Consider the following 21,345-nt stretch of genomic DNA (forward strand, 5'->3'; position numbering starts at 1 on the left):
AAGCTTTGAATCCTTAAGATAAATTTCTGAGAACTAAATCGAAGACTATGATAACTTTTTAAGGCAATGTATATGCCAAACTGTCCTCCAGACTAGTCATTTTACACCATCACTGTCTGTTTTTAGGAAAGTCATCCCTTCTCCAAGAATGAGTGTTATCTAAAAAAAGAATCTTTTAAAAACGATGGTGGAGCAAAATCAATATTGTTTTATTTACTGGTTTTTTTTTTTTTTTTTGCCCCACTAATGATATCCTTGGGAAGTATTTAAAGATGTTTCGTATAGACAACTCAGGCTACATACCCTCCTTAACATTTTAATGAACAACTTTTCATGGTAGTCTAATTTATGGAAACTGTTAATGTCATATTTAAAATGAACTGTTGATTGGTTTAAGTAATTGTCTTTTGTTCTTTTTGAAGGTTTGTTATTGAACTTTGTGAACCAATTCAAGTAAAGCAGCTTGATATTGCAAATTATGAATTATTTTCTTCTACTCCTAAAGATTTTCTGGTTTCTATCAGTGACAGGTAAATTCTAAAGCTGTGTCTGTAGGGTCTGTGTTGGATCTCTGAAATAAAACAAAAAAGTGGGTCACTATTTTGACTTCAGTCCATTTATTTTTTAAAGGTCAGTTTGTAATAGCGATAATACGACTGCATTGTAGGCTCTTGTTAATCACTTACCTTTTACTTTGATTAGCTCATATGATGCTTTAAACATAACCATATGATATTATACTCTTATAGTGTGGGGAAACAGAAAAGGGGAGATTAAGTAGCTTGCCCAGGTCACATGACTTGTGAGTTTGAGAACCAAGATTCAGAACTACAACTCTTGACTTCAGAGTCCTCACTTTCAGTCATTATGCTCTCTTGCTTCTAAACATTTCTTTTAAAAGTTATTAAAAACATACATGTATAGGTTCTTTATACTATGAGGTATATTTTTATTAAAATATATTCTAAAACTTTTTTTATACATGTGTGATTATAAAAGAAATAAACATGTTGTGAGGAATTTAGACTAGAACTGCATTTTGTCAACCAGAGATGGCCCTTATTAGCATTTTAATATATTTCTTCCAGTCTTTACTATGCACTTATTTATTAATTCTATAAAAATATTTACTTTTTACATCCTGGAAATACTCTCATCTTTTACACATATCTTTTTCAATGTGTACATGTTATTTTTCGTTCAACAGAGGTGTTACATCATTTCATAAATACTTTTTGAGTGTCCACGATATGCCATGTAGGATGCTGTTTATTTATGGCACTTTTGTTTTGTCATTGATCATTAAGGGTTTTCCTTGATGTTTCTTCCTTCACCTCACATTCAGCATTGCATATATACAGTTTTTGAAATTAGTTCTCAAGACCTCTTGAGAATTCTGTCTGTTATCCTGCCACTACCCTTGCTCAGATCACTTCCTTTTCTCTCAGCTGCAATTTTCTTATATGTCAAATGAACATACACAGCTCTGATAAGTAAAGTGTATTTTTTTTTAATATGGTGAGAGGACTCATTATTTTGAGGAGTTCTTATAATGTTTCAGTAAACAGATACAATAGTTTTAGACTTTTATATTAGATATTAAATTCCCCTTTAAAGGGAAACAGATATATCAAACTCAGATGTGATTTTAAAAGTTTTTTTCTTCCCATTCTCTTTCCATCAGTACTTGTATTTATACTTTACATTATTACACACATGTCAGTATGTAAAGAGTTGTGCCACCTTCTTCCAAGACAGTCTCTTGGTGACTTTCTGTTCTAAAACTTCCTCCCAAACCCCAAGAAGTGGCACTAGTCTTACCTTTTAGTAATGGAGTGATTTTTCAAGGCATTCTTTCCTCGTAAAGAGAAACCTGTCAGTTTAGTTGGAAAAGAAAATGTATTTATTAAATGTATGTATTTATGTATTAAACTGTTAAGCCAGCATGTTCACCTGGAAAGGAAAAAAATTGTATTTTGAAAATATGATGGAACCTCTCAATGTGTGGTTTATAATTTTTAGAAAACATATTTTTTATATTTTGTAGATATCCAACAAATAAGTGGATTAAGCTGGGTACTTTTCATGGTAGAGATGAGCGGAATGTACAGAGTTTCCCTTTAGATGAACAGATGTATGCAAAATATGTCAAGGTAATGTTTACACATACAGGACTATGTTCTATATTGAAAATATATGTGTTATTCACACTTTATACACCTCATCTTTTTAGAAATCAGAAAAATTAAGAAATAGACTATACTATACCACTTAATAGATAGTTCTTACTTGGGTATATTATTTCATGAGTGAAATATTGCTACATTCCCTTTTGTATTGCTGGAAGCCTAGGCCAGCTTTTTGTTATTTATGGCTCTGATAAAATTCCAGATTATAACTATTTAAGTCTTTTGAGTCTTTATGCAAAATGTCATCTTCATAGTATATCTCTTTCTATTTTGAAACTGAAATCATTGCTGGTAAGTGAAGTCTTTAAAGCAGGTGTAATTTCTTATTAGACTCTGATTCTTAGATCATTTCATCTTTAATGTCCACTTACTTGGCATTGTTACAGCTTTTGTCTTTTTCGTTGTATAGCCAAATGAAATATTCTGTGTCCAAGTACCAGTTTCAAATAAAACAGACTTTTAAACACTGATGTTCTGTATTTCCACTGCTGCTTCTACCAGCTAATCAAGTAAAACTACCACTTTTGAATTGGGTTAGACAAAATAGGGAAAGTTCTTACTCCTTCCTTCCCTCTTCTTTTTTTTCTTTAAAATTATAGCCATATCTTAAAGTACTATTGATTTAATATTATGACATTTTTGGAATGGCCGCAGTTCTAATTTCTGTCCTTTCTTCTTTAAATGTGAGAACTTACAGCTACCTAATTTTGTCTTCTGTGATTTTACCGTCTCTTTTTAAAGCATGTTTTAAATCGACTTCTGTTAATAGGTAAACTTGTAGTATTCTTAATCTCATTATAAAAATGCTAAATTCTATTTTTAAAATACAGTTGATATTCTCAGTTAATAATTCAATAAAATTATTAATTCAAAAAAATTAAGAATGTTTTCAATTCCTTTTAAAATGGGTGCTGAAACAATTAATGACTTTATACAGTACACTTTCTGCACTACGAAGAAGCAAAAATGTTAAAAGTCATTTACTAGGTAACAAAATCTTATTTAATTTTGCAAGTAAGATAACTCAAATGAAATAATTTTAGAGAATTATTCTTTGTACCATTTACTTTGTTAATAATGGAAGGATATTTTATTGGAAACATAAAAAAATGCCTTACAAAACTTTCCACTTTCTTCCTTTTGTGGTGGGAGATTATAGAGCATTTTAAATATTAGTTTTATAAAAAACCCTCTTTGGTAGAGTTGAGTCTAAAAGCAAGAAACATTTACTTACAACTGATGAAAAGCAGGGAAAAATTACTTTCTGATTTTCGTTTTATGGTAATAATGTTATATAAGTTTTTTACCTGGATTTTCCTTATCCTAAAAGAACTACACCCAAATCTACTACTTTTTAATAGTATACATTTGAAAGACCAATTGATATATATCTTCCACTTCTGTAAGTTGTACTTGAAATAACATAGCATACCAAAAATTCATGCTTTCCCTGAAATAAGTTATATATAATAGTATACAAGTATAAATACCATTTCATAATGGACTGTTATCAATATGTATATGTGTACAATATATATGTATATGTGCATATGTATCAATAAATTCATATATGGATATATACTTGATACATGTCTGTAATACTTAAAGTAAAAGATAGTTTCTAGATACTGTTTATTAATTGCTTTTAGAATGCTTTCTAACAGTTATATAAAATAACAGCAATGGCTTGCAGATCATTTAACTTATAACCTTAAAGTTAATTTATTTCATTGCAGTCATTTAGATTATACTTTCAGGTTGTGATGGCAAAAATTTAAATCATTGCTTTTATTCAAGGAATTAAGAATACTACAGTGTTATCCATCACATGACATTGCTTTCTATACTTTATACAACATAATTTACAAGTATTTGAAGTTGCTTATTGCATGATGTCTAGACTTTGGAACTGATTTCTTTTTCTTTTCCTTTCTCTTGCTTCAGATGTTCATCAAGTACATAAAGGTTAGCAACCTTCTCTTTTGCACTATTAAATAACAGGACATGGCATATTAATGCATTACAAAAACTTTACAATTATTGATTTTGGGGAAAATGAGGACTTTATAGAAATGTTTAGAAATGTTATAATGAAAAAAGTGAGTATATTGTTAGATGTTCTTACATGCTGTCTGCTGGCTTCCCATTTTATGTGCTTTTATTCTTTAGGTTGAGTTGGTATCACATTTTGGATCAGAGCACTTTTGTCCATTAAGCCTTATAAGGTAATGCAGAACAAAATACATTTATTGAGTGCTTTTAAAAAAATTGATAAACAAAATTTTCGATATATTTAAATTGAAGAAATAATTTTCTCTTATGTTAGTTAATACCATGGAAATAAAAACTGAAACTTTCTTTCTTTTGAATGCATTTTGGAAAAATGTCAAAATACCCTCTTTAAAAATTAACCTCATTTTGTATATTTGTTTTAACTTGCTTGCTATTTTGCTATGATGATATTACACAGAAACATTTTAGACTGATATAAAAACTCATCCATTATATTTCTAAATGCCTTAAATAGATTAGTGTTACATTTTAATTGAAACCGTAGATGACTAAAATGTAAGGAACAGCCATTATTTTTAAGTCCAAAAGCCAGTGGCCCTCAAAATATGACCAAAGTTGATGTTTGTCATATTGTGAAGAGATTAGTCTTAATGAGTGTTTTGTTTTGGAACTCTTTAATGAAATTGTTGTTTATATAGGGTATTTGGCACTAGCATGGTGGAAGAATATGAAGAAATTGCTGATTCCCAGTATCACTCAGAACGCCAGGAACTATTTGATGAGGACTATGGTAAGTGACATCAAACAGATGACTGTTAGGTATATTTTTTTTTACTTTTTAAAAATTGAATAGTAATGGGGGAGTATAGATTACTTAAATCAATATGACTGTTGTCTTCAGGCTTTTGTTTTGTTGCTTTTAACTCTAATCAACTTTTACTTAAATCTGTTTTCTAATATGATTGCCTTGTAATCGTATTGCTTTCCAAGTTTATCAGTTATTTGTAACTGAAACTCCCTTCTATAGTATTAATAGTATAAATTATGATTATATCCGTATGCCAGGGCCAAAAATCTGTTAAACTCACAAGATACTGAAATAGTAGAAATGAGCTTTAATTCCTTTGATTTCCCATGAGCCTAAGAGCAAGCACATTTTGGCCTCCTGTGAGCCATTGAGAAATCATGTGACTCTACAGAGGTGGAGGAAAGTTTTATGACATTCTCCATTTCCAATTTAAGTCCTTGTTTTAAGATGTCTTATACTATTGTTTGAACAATCTAAATTTTCTCAAGCGTGAAATGAAGACATTGACTAAGAGTTGGTAAAGTATATTGAAAACTTGAATAAAAAAGTCTTATAAATGTAGTTAAAATTCTGGTAAGCATTACAGTTATTTTCCTTGGTTTATATTTGTTTGTTAAATGGTTTCTTAATCTTATGTGCTTTTTGTGAACATGTTTTAGATATATGATTCATATTTATTATAAAATGTTTTAAATGTTAGCTGACTTTGACAGGACAATAATTTGAGCTTTTAAATATGTTATCATTGGAGCTAGATCTCAGCATAATTACTTTTGTTTTCTTTTTAAACAGATTATCCACTGGATTATAATACTGGAGAGGATAAATCCTCAAAAAATCTTCTTGGTTCTGCTACAAGTGAGTATTTTGAGGATTTTCTCTTCGGTCTACTAAAGCATTTCTCAACTTTTTCATTCTGATACACATGGACATTTTGTCATAGTATGGTTGAGGAGACTTCTCCCAGTATTGAACTTTGAGTTGAAATAAAAGATACTGTCTTTTGAAAAGTATTTTTATAGAAATGCGATAAGAAAAATATATGAAAAGAAAGAGGAGAGAGACAAAAGCAAGCATAATAAAGGTGTTTCTTCTACTCGAATTAGGCACTCACATTTTGGGGCAAATTCCTTATAGTGAAGAAAGGGCTGTGGATTTTCTTGGGGGAAGAATTATTAAAACAGCCATACAACAGTTAATCTATAAATATGGTTAGTTTGCCATTTAGTTACAAAATATAAAGGGTGCTCCTACCATGATAATAATGAATACCAATAAGAATACTAGTAATAATATACTCTTTGTACACTAAGAAGCAGTGAATAAGATATACTAGTGGTTTAGTTTGTTGTTATTCCAAAATATAATCCCAGCCTAGTGGTAGTAGTGGTAGGCTCACTAAGGAGACTACTGAAAAGACCATTACCCAACTGACACTTTATTTTTCATGGTTAGATTCTGTGTAGGTATATTTCAATGATGTTTTTGATTATTTCTGAAAAATGTAAAATTAACTAGAAGTAGTTTTCTTTTTATTTGAAAATTATTAATTTAATAAAAACAAATCTTGGTAAAATAGAAGACGAGTTGCTTGTGCTTGTCACTTTTTGCTCTTAGTGAATTGAATTACTTGAATTCCAATGTCAGTGTGAACATTGACTTTATAACGTTTTTAGATATTCAACCAGTAATCTAAATACTTAAGTTGATATTTTGTGTAGCCACAGTATATAGAGTTAAAATCTCCTCTTTCATCTCTCTTTTTAGCCTTTTCTTTCTTTCTTTCTTTCTTTCTTGCCTCCTTCCCCCTCCATAGAAGAGTGAAGATTTCAGTGGACTTTCTAGGGAATGGGAAAAAGAGTGTTAAAAATACCTGTAGAAGGAAAATCTTTCGTGATTGCAAAGTAATATTCAACTTTGTTACATATCAGTTCAGTATATTTTGTTTTACTTTATTGCTAGGCTTCTGACTTTCTAGATATTAGTGATTACATTTAAATAGGATTCCTAGCTATCCAGTTATTGATGTAAAAGTAAGTCTCATTCACTGCTATGTGATGTAATTTTTTAGGAGTAAAAGAAATGTCTTATCTGTCTGGATATTGATGTTTTTGTTTCCCTTAATTTGCATTCTGTATGTTACATAGTAGTCATTATTCTGTCATTTATGTAGCTCAGTAAGTTGAATTAGCTATTTTCTGGGGTCAGAAAATAGCCCCGGACTAAAAGATCTCTAGCTTCTGGTGGTTACTGGAAAAGAGAGGACACCTTAAGGAAATAATGTCTTACTGTAGTTTCAGATAAAGGAAAAGTGTGTTGACATTCTGGATTTTCTTGCTGTATCTTCCTATGTGGTTAACTTCTAGACGCCGTTAAAACCTAACCATAGGTCAGGCGCAGTGGCTTATGCTTGTAATGCCAGTACTTTGGGAGCCTGAGATGTGCGGATCACCTGAGGTCAGGAGTTTGAGACCAGCCTGGCCAACATGGTGAAACCCCGTCTCTACTAGAAATGTAAAAATTAGCCAAGCATGGTGGCATGCGCCTGTAATCCTAGCTACTCGGGAGGCTGAGGCAAGAGAATTGCTTGAACCCAGGAGGCGAAGGTTGCAGTGAGTTGAGATTGCACCACTGCACTCCAGCCTGGGAGACAGAGTGAGACTCTGTCTCAAAAAAAACCAAAAAAGCAAACAAAAAAACCAGTCATATATCAGGGGAAGACATTTCCCTGTTTCTATTCATGTCTTTGATCAGTATATCAATTAATTAGAGATAGAATCTTGTTTAGATACTTCTGTTTGTATCTTTCTCCTTGAAGGTATATCAGTTAATTTTCCTTTTACAGAACTCTGGGAGGGCAAGATTATCTTCCAGTGTCCTAGGTATTGAAAGAATTTATACAGAGAAATAAGAAGGGTGGGAGGATGTCAGCTGAGTCTCTAAAATGAGATTTAAAATGATCTCCACCTCCTGAAGTTTTAGAACAAGAGAGGCAGTAAGAGCTGAGTGATAAGACTTTATTGTTACAAAACTTTATAGACATGGGCTAACACTGCCGCCTTCTGTATCTGTGTCCTTCTACTCTTCTCTGAAGAGTTTGGGACTGAATTAGCTATAGCCTCCAAGGTGGTATAACTTGAAGAAGTAAATAATAAAGTGGAATCAGAACTTAAGTAGTTCTGATTCAAAGAACTGGTCTTTGGCACAAGGATGTCTGAGTTTGACTGTAATCATCACTGCTTTCTAAATTAGCTTGATATTAGCCCATTTTGAAAGTAGTTTTTTTTCTTGTTTTTAATGTGTACATAGTATCCACAAGCTAGAATTCTTTGTTTTTAATCTTAATAGAAACTCCTTTTTCTTTTTGCTATCAAGTAGTTAGTAGTTATAGGAAATATGTCACCGGAATACTTTGCCACTGCTGAGAGTTGGATATCAAAGAGCATGCACACTGCATATTTAAACATTCTTGATATTATATAATTTCTTAACTGCTACAAAGGGAGAAGCTGTTATCTTAGAGCAGCATTCTTGGCTTTGTGTGTATGCTTTCCTGATTCTTTTGTTTATATTCTTGAACTAAAACATTTAAATTTTTCACATCAACAAGATTTCTCCATATCACTCTTGATTTTCTTGTTCTTTGTCATGTGAATTTGCCAGACCTCTGCCTGCTTTGATATTGGCGCAGGTCTGCCTTTGCTCTTAAATATGTGTTTTTTGTTTCTTTTAAAATCACTATATCTGCTAAAGGGAGATAGGTGCATGTGTATGTTTAAGAGAAAATGTAGTTTTTACTTTTTAAGTCAAAGTGTTTTATTTTTGTGGAAAAAATGTAGATGCTAGAAGGACCATTTTCCTAGAAAATGTGGGCATGCTTCGTAGGTAGTACACATAGGAAGAAGTCTTTTTTTGTTTGATTTATCTTCTGTTGTATCATATAAACTCTTCAACTTCAGCAGCCTGGACAAATGTTTGTTTTCTTTATCAAAAAGAGCCATTGGAGCACTGAAGACTGAGTAAATAATATGGAGATATTTGACCTTTAGGACCAAATATTAGGAGCATTTTATTCCTAAAGGAATGAGGTGGGATGAATAAGTTGCCCAATTCAAAAATTTAAAAGTTGACAAATCCAGGAGAAATTAGGGACTTTTATCTCTAGTTTGGCAATTATATTCAAAGATGTTATTTTAGTCTATTCTGAAGGTTTTTAATGGCCAGATAATCATGACGTATACAGACTATCATGTGTTTGTATACAAATTGAACATAGAATAGAATATTCACAATTCTGCTTTCTCTCAAAAAAGATACATTAGGCAATGTTCTGCAAACATGGGGAAATTATTTTAGGTTAAGTGGACTGAGAAGAAATTTGCTGCATTTTACTTTTGTTACCAGGTTTCCTGAAATGATGATAATAAATAATATTTTAAAAGGGTGAATAGAAGGGTCTTCTTTATTGTAGGTACTGGTGTTAAAATTTCAGTTCAGAAATAATACTGTAAAGCTGCTTTCGTTACACAGATACATTGTCTTCTTGAATTATTTAATAATGAATGTCAAAAAATTTGAAATCTCAGATAAGATCTCACTTTGAAACACAAAGTATATAAACTGTTGGTTGCACAATTTGAGTTTTGTGAAGCAGTCAGTTTTGACTGTAGGTGGCAGTGTAGGTGGGGGATCATAAATAATATTGCAGTATTGGTTGGCATTATAAAGGGTGTATGAGGAAATAAGTTTCCATTCCAGACTTCATCTTGGTTTGTGAGGGAATATGGAGTTTCCATTTTTGTTATTTCATACTGCAGCATCTCTTTAGCTTAAGTAAGAATCAAGGCCACTTCTGTTTATCAGTTTGCCAGGTCAAAGGACAATATTAAAAATGTTAGTTAAGCATTTTAAAATGGCAAATATCGAACCTTTGTGTGTTATACTAATGATTAGAAACAAAGTACCACTACTTTGTTGACTTTCAGAGTATACACTTATAATTTTGTGAAGATCAACATTATAGCTGATTCCTAGCTATCACTTTAAAACAGTTTAAAATCTGCAACTACTTTCTCCCATCCTAAAGCATTGTATTTACAGGATGAGCTCCAGGCAGCACTCTGTGGTTTACTTGCAACCTTCCTAATGTAGTAGATTTTTCTCTCTTAGATCCTTTTCTACTTTTCACATCTCTGGTTTTCATTGAAAAAGTGATGAATACTCTGTGGATCGCTTTTAGGAAAGGAGATTAAGACAGAAATAATGCATGATGATTAATATGTAGCCCCTGCCAGATCTTAGTATTTTAGTAGCAGGAGTACCCGATACCAAAGAATTAAATTCTAGTGGAATTTCAAAGGTTAGATTGGGAATGAAAAGTTAATTTCACTTGAAATTACATCACATTACTGGAAGGAAGGTCTTCTATTCCCAGTACCAGTGTTTTATGGAGTTCTGATATTTTGTTATGCTCATGTATAAATATATCTATGTAGATATTGAGGTTTGTACCACTTTTTCATGTAAATACCCTCCTCCAAAAGAGAAGTAGGGTTAGCAGGTATGCAGATTGCTTTTTTACAACACTTTGCTTTATGACCTTGACTTTTCATTAATCTGCCCCATCCCTGTCCCCAACCAATTAACTAAAGAATTTGTATGCTTCATGATTTAAAAAGATTGCAGTTTTGGCCAATGAGTTTTTTAAAGTCATCAAAGAGATTTGATTATATGCAATATCAATTTAGAATTTAACCATATTACCATAGATATGATAGGCTAATCGTTGAAAATATTTTCTGCTTTTTTTGGATAATCTCTGTTTTGTTTTACCTGTGATAATCACGTAATGTAGGAAAGGTGTTTGCTTTTTTATTTTAAACTGTAGAGAATTTTTAAAGAAAAATAGGTTTTTCCGTAAAATAAGAGTTTTGATCATCACATTTTCTCACTGTCCCGGTACAGACTGTATGTTGAGTTATACTTGAATTTATAATATGCTGAAGACAGTGTTTTGGTAAAGTGTCTAGGGTAGTTTTACAAGAAAAGTATATTTAAGGCCAGGCGCAGTGGCTCACAGCTGTAATCCTAGCACTTTGAGAGGCTGAGGTGGGCAGATTTCCTGAGCTCGGGAATTCGAGACCAGCCTGAGCAACACAGTGAAACCCTGTCTCTACTAAAATACAAAATATTAGCTGGGCGTGGTGGCATGTGCCTGTAGTCCCGGCTACTCGGGAGGCTGAGGCAGGGGAATTGCTTGAACCTGGGAGGCAGAGGTTGCAGTGAGTCGAGATTGCTCCATTGTACTCCAGCCTGGGCAACAGAGCGAGACTCCGTCTTCAAAAAGAAAACTGTATTTAAATATAAAATTCCTTTTGAACATAAAAATTTAAATACATGCTTTACACTTTTGGCTAAAATTTATTCGTGTCCTATATTGGACTTTAGTTGTGAAGTGAATACAAAAGTAACCAGTCAAAAAATGCAAAAGATCATTCTAAATGATTTTTTGACTATCTGATATTAATTTATATTAGAATATTTAGGTATTTGGTATTTTTTCTGATTGAATTTTGTTTTAGATGCCATTCTAAATATGGTGAATATTGCTGCTAATATTCTGGGAGCAAAAACTGAAGACCTGACAGAAGGTACCTAATCATTTTATGGGTCTTTTAAATAGCTGGTACTCCAGGGGTCCTTATGTTTAGGAAAATCAAGCAATGAGTTAAGAAAATTTGATTTTTTACGTTTAGAAATATAGAAATAATTCAGAGGAACTTAACAATCTTTATTATTCGTTGTTTATTTGAATTTCACACGTTCTTTTTTATAAAAGGATACTGTCTATATAAAACTTATGAATTTGCTTTTTGACTTCTGGCTCTAATATTAATAGCAATGATTTTATTCCTTATATCTTTGCTGAGATTTTGATGTCCTAATGGTACTTCAAGTATATTATTCTTTCATGTGTTAAATAGCTACTTGATTTTACAAAGCCATCTTTTCCTTAGAGAGTGGCAAATAAGAATATTATTGGCAAGAAGAAACAGTCTTGCCTTTTTGTTTTTTAAAAAATGCTTAGATCCAAGTGAACATTTAAAATGACTCATTTATTTCTTCTCATTCTCTTCAACAACTCTTTCAGTATCTAGAAGGCATATTAATCACATAAGATTACACAACATTCATAGTCATCTGACTTGATTTAATTATCTGAGAAATTGAGAAACAATATATATTACTTGTCGTGATCTTATATGATCATTTCTTCCTAAAAGAACTTTGATTTTTTAAGAAAAGTCTGCAGTAGCAAACCAATTGGCTTTTTTCTTCTCTTCCAAGAAATTTATTTGTTTTAGTAAAATATTTTCATGGTACAGCTTTTAAAATTGAACTCAACATTGGGCATCTTTCTTAAAATAGGAAATAAAAGTATATCTGAGAATGCCACTGCCACAGCTGCACCTAAAATGCCTGAATCAACTCCTGTTTCAACTCCTGTTCCATCTCCTGCGTAAGTTATAATGTGATATTAAATAGAATTTTATTGCAATGCAGGGTTAAGTATATTAGTATAAAAAAAGGAACTTGTGATTTGTGTATGAAATGATTACCTGTAGAGAGCTCTGAATCATAGGATAGACATTCTGTGGCCACTTAGAAAATCTTTGAGTTGCTTCTTCCCATTAGTGTACATGCATATTGGGAATATAATTCAGATCAAACTTTTTTTTTGAGGGGGTATTATATATAACTTTCATTATTCACAACAGTGACTCTTCTCCATATTGCAAATAGTTGACCTTACTCTGCAAGTATAGGCTTGAAGACAAATTTTAAAGGCCCCCCTTTTTTTTTTTTTATTAAGTTCAAGTTTAAAAGCATTGATCTGTGGTATCCCTAGAAACTACCAAAATACGTAGAGCAGTGGTTCTTGAATAATGTGTTTGCCACACAGCAAGCTCTTAACTGTTTCATTTCTCTGAATCATGTAGGCCTTTCCCCAGGTTGCAGTGGGGACACTTTGGGCAGGGATATAGCTAAATAGGTAATAGATATAATATATACTCATTTTTTGTCTTTTCTGCCAGAGGTGGTTACTTTTTTGGTACCTCTACTTCTTATCTATAATAAATAATAAGCTTATAATGATTTGGATAATCAGGTAGTTATTGTAGACTTAATTTATATATATTTCATTAGATACACTCCCTACACAACTTTGCAAGTCCTTTATCTTAGAACAACTCTACTTAAGAGTATAAGATATTTAAATATGAACCGCTTAGTTCAAGATAGTATGTAATGAGACCTGCAGTGGGTATGCTTTGAACTGCAATTCCTAAAAACTATACTCTTTCAAAAATGAGATTTTGATGCTTTGAAAGGCATAGTGAGAAAATTATATTATCCTGTGTTAATCCTGAAAATTACTGGAGATATTTATTGGGTGATTAGAGAGAAAATATAGCATATGTGTTATTGATTCCTAAAAGGACCTAAGAAATCTGTTGAGGATAGAGACATTCTTGGTGTTTCTAATTATGTGGAGCTGTGATTGCTGTTCCTGATTTGGTAACTAGGTTTCCTCAGTTAACAACACACTATGTCATATTTTTCAAAACGAAATAAAACTACTTTGGTTATATATATATGTATACATTTTAATACACATACATATATGCATAAGTAGATAGGAATATTTGTTGAAAGCTATAGTCACAGGCCAATGTAGCAGTTTTTATTTTTCCATATTTTTAATAGATAATCTTTCCATAATTTTTTATTCAATATTTCTTCATGTTTGTCTTAAATTCTTTTTAATGCTTTTGAAGCAATCTTTTGAAGCAAATGCATGAAAATGAAGGAATCCATGATAGGATGTCACTGTTAAAGTTATGGAAGGCCAACTTATTTTCTTTTCCTAGGTTTTAATAAGATTTGCCATGTGAATTTGAGAAAAAATTTTTACAGTATATTTCTAATTACAGTGTATAATGATGGTATATAACATCTATATTCAGTATTTTTTACCAAATTCAATTTAATTTTTCTCTCCCCTTCTTCAAACATTACTTCTTTTTACTGTCATAAATTATTTGGTAGAAAAGCAATATATTACTTGAATATGTAAGAAATATTATTAGAGACTAAATATATATGGCTATAAATATCCCAAAGTGTAGTCTAATTATGTTTTAATTTGGTCCATTTACTGTTTTACTGCCAAAATGAAAGTCTACCTCATAGATACTGTCTATTTTATTACTTTCTTCTGTCTTTGCTATTGTGACATTCGTGTTTATTTGAAGACATTTCCTGGCATGCTTAGTAATTTTTCAGAATGGGAAAATGTGTGTTTGAGCATAATTATTTTTGGTATTTAAATTACCATATTTTTTCATATTGGACCTTTTGTGTATAAGGCTACACCCAGTAATTAACTATCTTTATCTTGGAAGGAATCACAGGCATTATAATTTATAACACTGTCCCCATAAGCTTCATCCCCCCACTCTCCTGTATGCCACATACATACTCCACAGCCTCAAAATGGGATAGAGTATTAATAGTGGTGCTAGTAGTTTAATAGCAGCACTATTAGCATATCATAAGCCAGAATTATTATTAAAGTGGTTAAGTATTTGGCTTTTAATAATAGAAGATTAGCCTAGATGATAGCAAAATTATTTTAAGAAGGGAGATATGTTTCTTGTCCTTAAAGCAGATAATCCTATGTGTGTAGGGGTGTGTGTTTGTGTGTGTGTGTGTGTGTGTGTGTGTGTGTGTGTGTGTGTGTGTTTAATGCTGCATTGGAGTTCCTCAAATCATTCTTAGAAAAATTATGTTTGAGAAATCTAGCTGCCTTTTGAAAATACGATATTCAAGTACAAAGTGTACTCATAAGTATTAAGAATCCTAGATTTTAGTTCTAGCTCTGGACCTTGTTTAAACTAGCTTATTAAGCTAGCTCTTAGTTGACTTACTTTCTGATGTATGAGGGATAGTGAAGCTTGTAAAGATTCAGTGAATATTTGTGAGAGGAAAGGTACACTATACATTCAGTGAATGGAAGTATTCACTTAGAAACAATTCTTAAACAGATTAAAAGAAAGCAAGTTTGATATGGTAAATATGGTGGTTTGAGTCGTCTGGCTAGTCACTTGATTGTAGTATTTCTGTTATTTCTGAGCAGTATTTGTTTTTATAATAAAAATGTTTTGAAGGTGGAAAATTTATCCAAAAACAACTTATATTTCTTCTGTATTTCCAACCTTTAGTCTTATGTATGGATACATTTATTTTTCTTAAACATATTTCAACTTTAGACTTCTAAGTAAGTGATTTATAATTATGTATGTATTTCTAGGTATGTAACCACTGAAGTAGACACAAATGACATGGAGCTGTCAACACCAGATACTCCAAAAGAGAGTCCCATTGTACAATTAGTTCAAGAGGAGGAAGAGGAGGCAAGTCCATCTACAGTGACCCTTCTGGGCAGCGGTGAACAGGAAGATGAATCATCACCCTGGTTTGAGTCAGAGACACAAATATTTTGCAGTGAACTGACCACAATTTGTTGTATTTCTAGTTTTTCGGAATACATATATAAATGGTGTTCAGTTAGAGTTGCTCTTTATTGGCAGCGCAGCAGAACTGCCTTGAGTAAAGGAAAAGATTATCTTGTGTCAGCTCAACCACCCTTACTACCTGCAGAATCAGTAGATATTTCTGTATTGCAACCTCTGAGTGGAGAATTGGAAAATAAGAATATAGAAAGGGAAGCTGAAACTGTTGTTCTTGGTGATTTAAGTAGTAGTATGCACCAAGATGACTTGGTGAATCACACTGTAGATGCAGTTGAACTTGAACCAAGCCATTCTCAAACTCTTTCTCAGTCTCTTCTTTTAGATATTACCCCAGAAATCAATCCCTTGCCTAAAATAGAAGTGTCTGAATCTGTTGAATATGAGGCAGGACATATACCGTCACAAGTGATTCCCCAAGAGAGTTCTGTTGAGATTGATAATGAAGCAGAACAGAAGTCTGAGAGCTTTAGTTCTATTGAGAAACCATCTGTTACCTATGAAACAAATAAAGTTAATGAGGTAGTGGATAATATTATAAAAGAAGATGTGAACTCCATGCAAATTTTCACAAAGCTGTCTGAAACAATAGTGCCACCAATAAATACAGCCACTGTACCCGACAATGAAGATGGGGAAGCCAAAATGAATGTAGCTGACACAGCAAAGCAAACTTTGATTTCTGTTGTGGATTCTTCTTCATTACCTGAAGTAAAAGAAGAAGAACAGTCTCCAGAAGATGCCCTTTTGAGAGGGTTACAGAGGACAGCTACAGATTTTTATGCTGAATTGCAAAATTCTACAGATCTAGGATATGCTAATGGAAATCTTGTACATGGATCAAACCAAAAGGAGTCAGTATTTATGAGACTTAATAATCGTATTAAAGCCTTAGAAGTTAACATGTCTCTCAGTGGTCGCTATCTGGAGGAGCTTAGCCAAAGGTAAGCTTTATTATGAATTAGCACAGTCAGCTTCACACAGTGAGTTAAGTAGTGTAGAGTATGTATGACCTGTGATTACAGAAGGAGAGGATTTAATTATCTCATGGTGTAATAGAAGTAAGCACAATTTTAGTGAGAGAGAAAGAAAGCTACTTGAATGCTGATCAGTGACTTAATGAATTTTTTGTTTTTAATTTTAAAAGTACTTCCCAGTGACAAGACCACTTTTATTATTAGGCTGACGACAAGTTTGAATTTATAATCACTTTCACCTTTTTTCTGTTACTTAACTTTAGCCACTTTTTCTGCCTGATTCCCAGAGAGCTCGTGGAAAAAATGATAGTATATAGAGACTTTAAAGGTTTTAGTGGAATTTAACCAGATATCGCTTAAGAGTTTAGATAAGTGAAGACATGGATGGACTGAACTGGATGACTGGGCACATTTGCAGTTTGCCCTCTTTTAAACAGGTCCCGGCATCCTAGTTCTAGTTGTAATAATTTCTGCTTTTAAGTGCCAGAGAGAGTGCCAGTTCATTAAGACACCAGGCGTGGCTTTTTAAAACTGTTTACTCTTTTTTTATCCTTTGTGTGTTCATTGTCTGTCCTTAGGGCTTCTCTACCAACATTTTACAAACATCTAGGCACAAGTGTCCAGAGTTCCTGAAACACCACCTTTTCTTACACCTCTGAAATTGAAATGCCACTAATAAGGTGTCACCAAGGTAGTCTTATATCTGAAGTAGGAAATTTTTCTAATCCATACATAGAATTAATTGGCTAATCGTGTGTGTGTGTTCATGTGTGACATGCCCACTTAGCTACCCCATACCTGCTCGCTCTTTTTCCTACCTCCATCTTCATCCCAAGGAAACTACAGAAATTACTAAATTTTACATAGCAAGAGATACATAGAATTGTATTGCATAGGCCTGAATAAGAGTCACTTTAAGAAAAATAGATTTCTCTCATATATCAAAATCAGAAGTATGTTTCCATTACTAAGTGGAATAAATAAGAAATTAAAGCTAATTTAAACCAATTCTTACTCCATAGGTACCGAAAACAAATGGAAGAAATGCAAAAGGCTTTCAATAAAACAATTGTAAAACTTCAGAATACTTCAAGAATAGCAGAGGAGCAGGTTAGTCGTCTTCATCCCTTACTTACTTTTTATATAAATTTCCACTGAATTCTATAGGATCTCACTGGTAAAGGATAAGTATTGTAGTTTCACTTTTTCCCCCTGCTAGCTGGTGTTTAAGCCTGTTATATTAATATGATGTCATGTTTGGAAAGTTACATAGCTATTAGCATCATTGTCTTCTCTAGAGAAAGCTTTCTTATTTATTTATTTTTTTAATTATACTTTTAAGTTCTAGGGTACATGTGCACAACGTGCAAGTTTGTTACATATGTATACATGTGCCATGTTGGTGTGCTGCACACATTAACTCATCATTTACCTTAGGTATATCTCCTGATGCTGTCCCTCCCCGCTTTCCCCACCTCACGACAGGCCCCAGTGTGTGATGTTCCCCACCCTGTGTCCAAATGTTCTCATTGTTCATTTCCCACCTATGAGTGAGAACATGCGGTGTTTGGTTTTCTGTCCTTGTGATAGTTTGCTCAGAATGATGGTTTCCAGCTTTATGCATGTCCCTGCAAAGGACATGAACTCATCCTTTTTTATGACTGCGTAGTACTCCATGTATGCCACATTTTCTTAATCCAGTCTCATTGGTGGACATTTGGGTTGGTTCCACGTCTTTGCTATTGTGAATAGTGCCGCAATAAACATACGTGTGCATGTGTCTTTATAGCAGCATGATTTATAATCCTTTGGGTATATACCCAGTGATGGGATGGCTAGATCAAATGGTATTTCTAGTTCTAGATCCTTGAGGAATCACCACACTGTCTTCCACAATGGTTGAACTACTTTACACTCCCGTAAAAGTGTTCCTATTTCTCCACATCCTCTCCAGCACCTGTTGTTTCCTGACTTTTTAATAATCACCATTCTAACTGGTGTGAGATGGTATCTCATTGTGGTTTTGATTTGCATTTCTCTGATGGCCAGTGATGGTGAGCATTTTTTCATGTGTCTGTTGGCTGCAAAAGTGTCTTCTTTTGAGAAGGGTCTGTTCATATCCTTTGCCTACTTTTTGATGGGGTTGTTTGCTTTTTTCTTGTAAATTTAAGTTATTTGTAGGTTCTGGATATTAGCCCTTTGTCAGATGGGTAGATTGTGAAAATTTTCTCCCATTCTGTAGGTTTCCTGTTCACTCTGATGGTAGTTTCTTTTGCTGTGCAGAAGTTCTTTAGTTTAATTAGATCCCATTTATTTTGGCTTTTGTTGCCATTGCTTTTGGTGTTTTAGTCATGAAGTCCTTGCCCATGCCTATGTCCTGAATGGTATTACCTAGGTTTTCTTCTAGGGTTTTTATGGTTTTAGGTCTAACATTTAAGTCTTTAATCCATCTTGAATTAAATTTTGTATAGGGTGTAAGGAAGGGATCCAGTTTCAGCTTTCTACATATGGCTAGCCAGTTTTGCCAGCACCATTTATTAGATAGAGAATCCTTTTCCCATTTCTTGTTTTTGTCAGGTTTGTCAAAGATCAGATGGTTGTAGATGTGTGGTATTATTTCTGAGGGCTCTGTTCTGTTCCACTGGTTTGTATCTCTGTTTTGGTACCAGTACCATGCTGTTTTGGTTACTGTAGCCATGTAGTATAGTTTGAAGTCAGGTAGTGTGATGTCTCCAGCTTTGTTCTTTTGGCTTAGGATTGTCTTGGCAATGCGGGCTCCTTTTTGGTTCCATATGAACTTTAAAGTAGTTTTTTCCAATTCTGTGAAGAAAGTCATTGGTACCTTGATGGGGATGGCATTGAATCTATAAATTACCTTGGGCAGTATGGCCATTTTCATGATACTGATTCTTCCTATCCATGAGCATGGAATGTTCTTCCATTTGTTGTGTCCTCTTATTTCGTTGAGCAGTAGTTTGTAGTTCTCCTTGAAGAGGTCCTTCACATCCCTTGTAAGTTGGATTCCTAGCTTTTTTATTCTCTTTGAAGCAATTCTGAATGGGAGTTCACTCATGATTTGGCTCTCTGTTTGTCTATTATTGGTGTATAGGAATGCTTGTGATTTTTGCACATTGATTTTGTATCCTGAGACTTTGCTGAAGTTGCATCAGTTTAAGGAGATTTGGGCTGAGACAATGGGGTTTTCTAAACATATAGTCATGTCATCTGCAAACAGGGACAATTTGACTTCCTCTTTTTCTAATTGAATACCTTTTATTTCTTTCTCCTGCCTGATTGCCCTGGCCAGAACTTCCAATACTGTGTTGAATAGGAGTGGTGAGAGAGGGCGTCCCTGTCTTGTGCCAGTTTTCAAAGGGAGTGCTTCCAGTTTTTGCCTGTTCAGTATGATATTGGCTGTGGGTTTGTCATAAATAGCTCTTATTATTTTGAGATACGTTCCATCAATACCTAGTTTATTGAGAGTTTTTAGCATGAAGGGCTGTTGAATTTTGTTGAAGGCCTTTTCTGCATCTATTGAGATAATCATGTGGTTTTTGTCTTTGGTTCTGTTTATATGATGGATTATGTTTATTGATTTGTGTATGTTGAACCAGCCTTGCATCCCAGGGATGAAGCCCACTTGGTCGTGGTGGATAAGCTTTGTGATGTGCTGCTGGGTTCGATTTGCCAGTATTGAGGATTTTCGCATTGATGTTTATCAGGAATATTGATCTGAAATTCTCTTTTTTGGTTGTGTCTCTGCCAGGCTTTGGTATCAGGATGATGCTGGCCTCATAAAATGAGTTAGGGAGGATTCCCTCTTTTTCTATTGATTGGAATAGTTTCAGAAGGAATGGTACCAGCTCCTCTTTGTACCTCTGGTATAATTCAGCTGTGAATTCCTCTGGTCCTGGACATTCGTGGCTGGTAGGCTATTAATTATTGCCTCAATTTCAGAGCCTGTTATTGGTCTATTCAGGGATTCAACTTCTTCCTGGTTTAGTCTTGGGAGGTCTTGGGAGGGCATATGTGTCCAGAAATTTATCCATTTCTTCTAGATTTTCTGGTTTATTTGCATAGAGGTGTTTATAGTATTCTCTGGTGGTAGTTTGTATTTCTGTGGGAGTGGTGGTGATAACTCCTTCATCTTTTTTTATTGTGTCTATTTGATTCTTCTCTCTTTTCTTCTTTGTTAGTCTTGCTAGTTGTCTGTCAATTTTGTTGATCTTTTCAAAAAACTAGCTCCTGCATTCATTGATTTTTTTGAAGGGTTTTTTGTGTCTCTGTCTCCTGCAGTTCTGCTCTGATCTTAGTTACTCTTTCTTGCCTTTTGCTAGCTTTTGACTGTGTTTGCTCTTGCTTCTCTAGTTCTTTTAGTTGTGATGTTAGGGTGTCAATTTTGGATCTTTCCTGCTTTCTCTTGTGGGCATTTAGTGCTATAAATTTCCCTCCACACATTGCTTTAAATGTGTCCCAGAGATTCTAGTATGTTGTGTCTTTGTTCTCATTGGTTTCAAAGAACGTCTTTATTTCTGCCTTCGTTTCGTTATGTACCCAGTAGTCATTCAGGAGCAGGTTGTTCAGTTTGCATGTAGTTGAGTGGTTTTGTGTGAGTTTCTTAACCCTGAGTTCTAGTTTGATTGCCCTGTGGTCTGAGGGACAGTTTGTTATAATTTCTGTTCTTTTACATTTGCTGAGGAGTGCTTTACTTCCAACTATGTGGTCAATTTTGGAATAAGTGTGATGTGGTGCTGAGAAGAATA

General features: G+C 33.5%; 1 protein-coding gene across 4 annotated transcripts in view; it reads left to right on the plus strand.

Moving 5' to 3' along the window:
* Positions 1 to 21,345, plus strand: part of LOC105484417 (SUN domain containing ossification factor) — an 82,843-nt gene that overhangs the window by 43,983 nt on the left and 17,515 nt on the right. For 3 of the 4 annotated variants that reach the window (XR_988916.2, XM_071069564.1, XM_011745967.2), the window contains exons 10-19: positions 423 to 530; positions 2,048 to 2,153; positions 4,134 to 4,154; positions 4,359 to 4,414; positions 4,901 to 4,992; positions 5,803 to 5,868; positions 11,592 to 11,660; positions 12,439 to 12,529; positions 15,386 to 16,549; positions 17,605 to 17,692. Coding sequence is in view for 3 of the 4 variants with exons in the window: in XM_071069564.1 (XP_070925665.1) it covers positions 423 to 530; positions 2,048 to 2,153; positions 4,134 to 4,154; positions 4,359 to 4,414; positions 4,901 to 4,992; positions 5,803 to 5,868; positions 11,592 to 11,660; positions 12,439 to 12,529; positions 15,386 to 16,549; positions 17,605 to 17,692 (1,861 nt within the window). In the remaining variant the exon portion in view is untranslated. The remainder of the gene's footprint in view (positions 1 to 422; positions 531 to 2,047; positions 2,154 to 4,133; positions 4,155 to 4,358; positions 4,415 to 4,900; positions 4,993 to 5,802; positions 5,869 to 11,591; positions 11,661 to 12,438; positions 12,530 to 15,385; positions 16,550 to 17,604; positions 17,693 to 21,345) is intronic. The other variant, XM_011745968.3, reaches the window with a different exon arrangement.

The sequence above is a fragment of the Macaca nemestrina genome, chromosome 1, assembly GCF_043159975.1.
Source record: "Macaca nemestrina isolate mMacNem1 chromosome 1, mMacNem.hap1, whole genome shotgun sequence".
In the NCBI taxonomy this organism is placed as follows: Eukaryota; Metazoa; Chordata; class Mammalia; order Primates; family Cercopithecidae; genus Macaca; species Macaca nemestrina.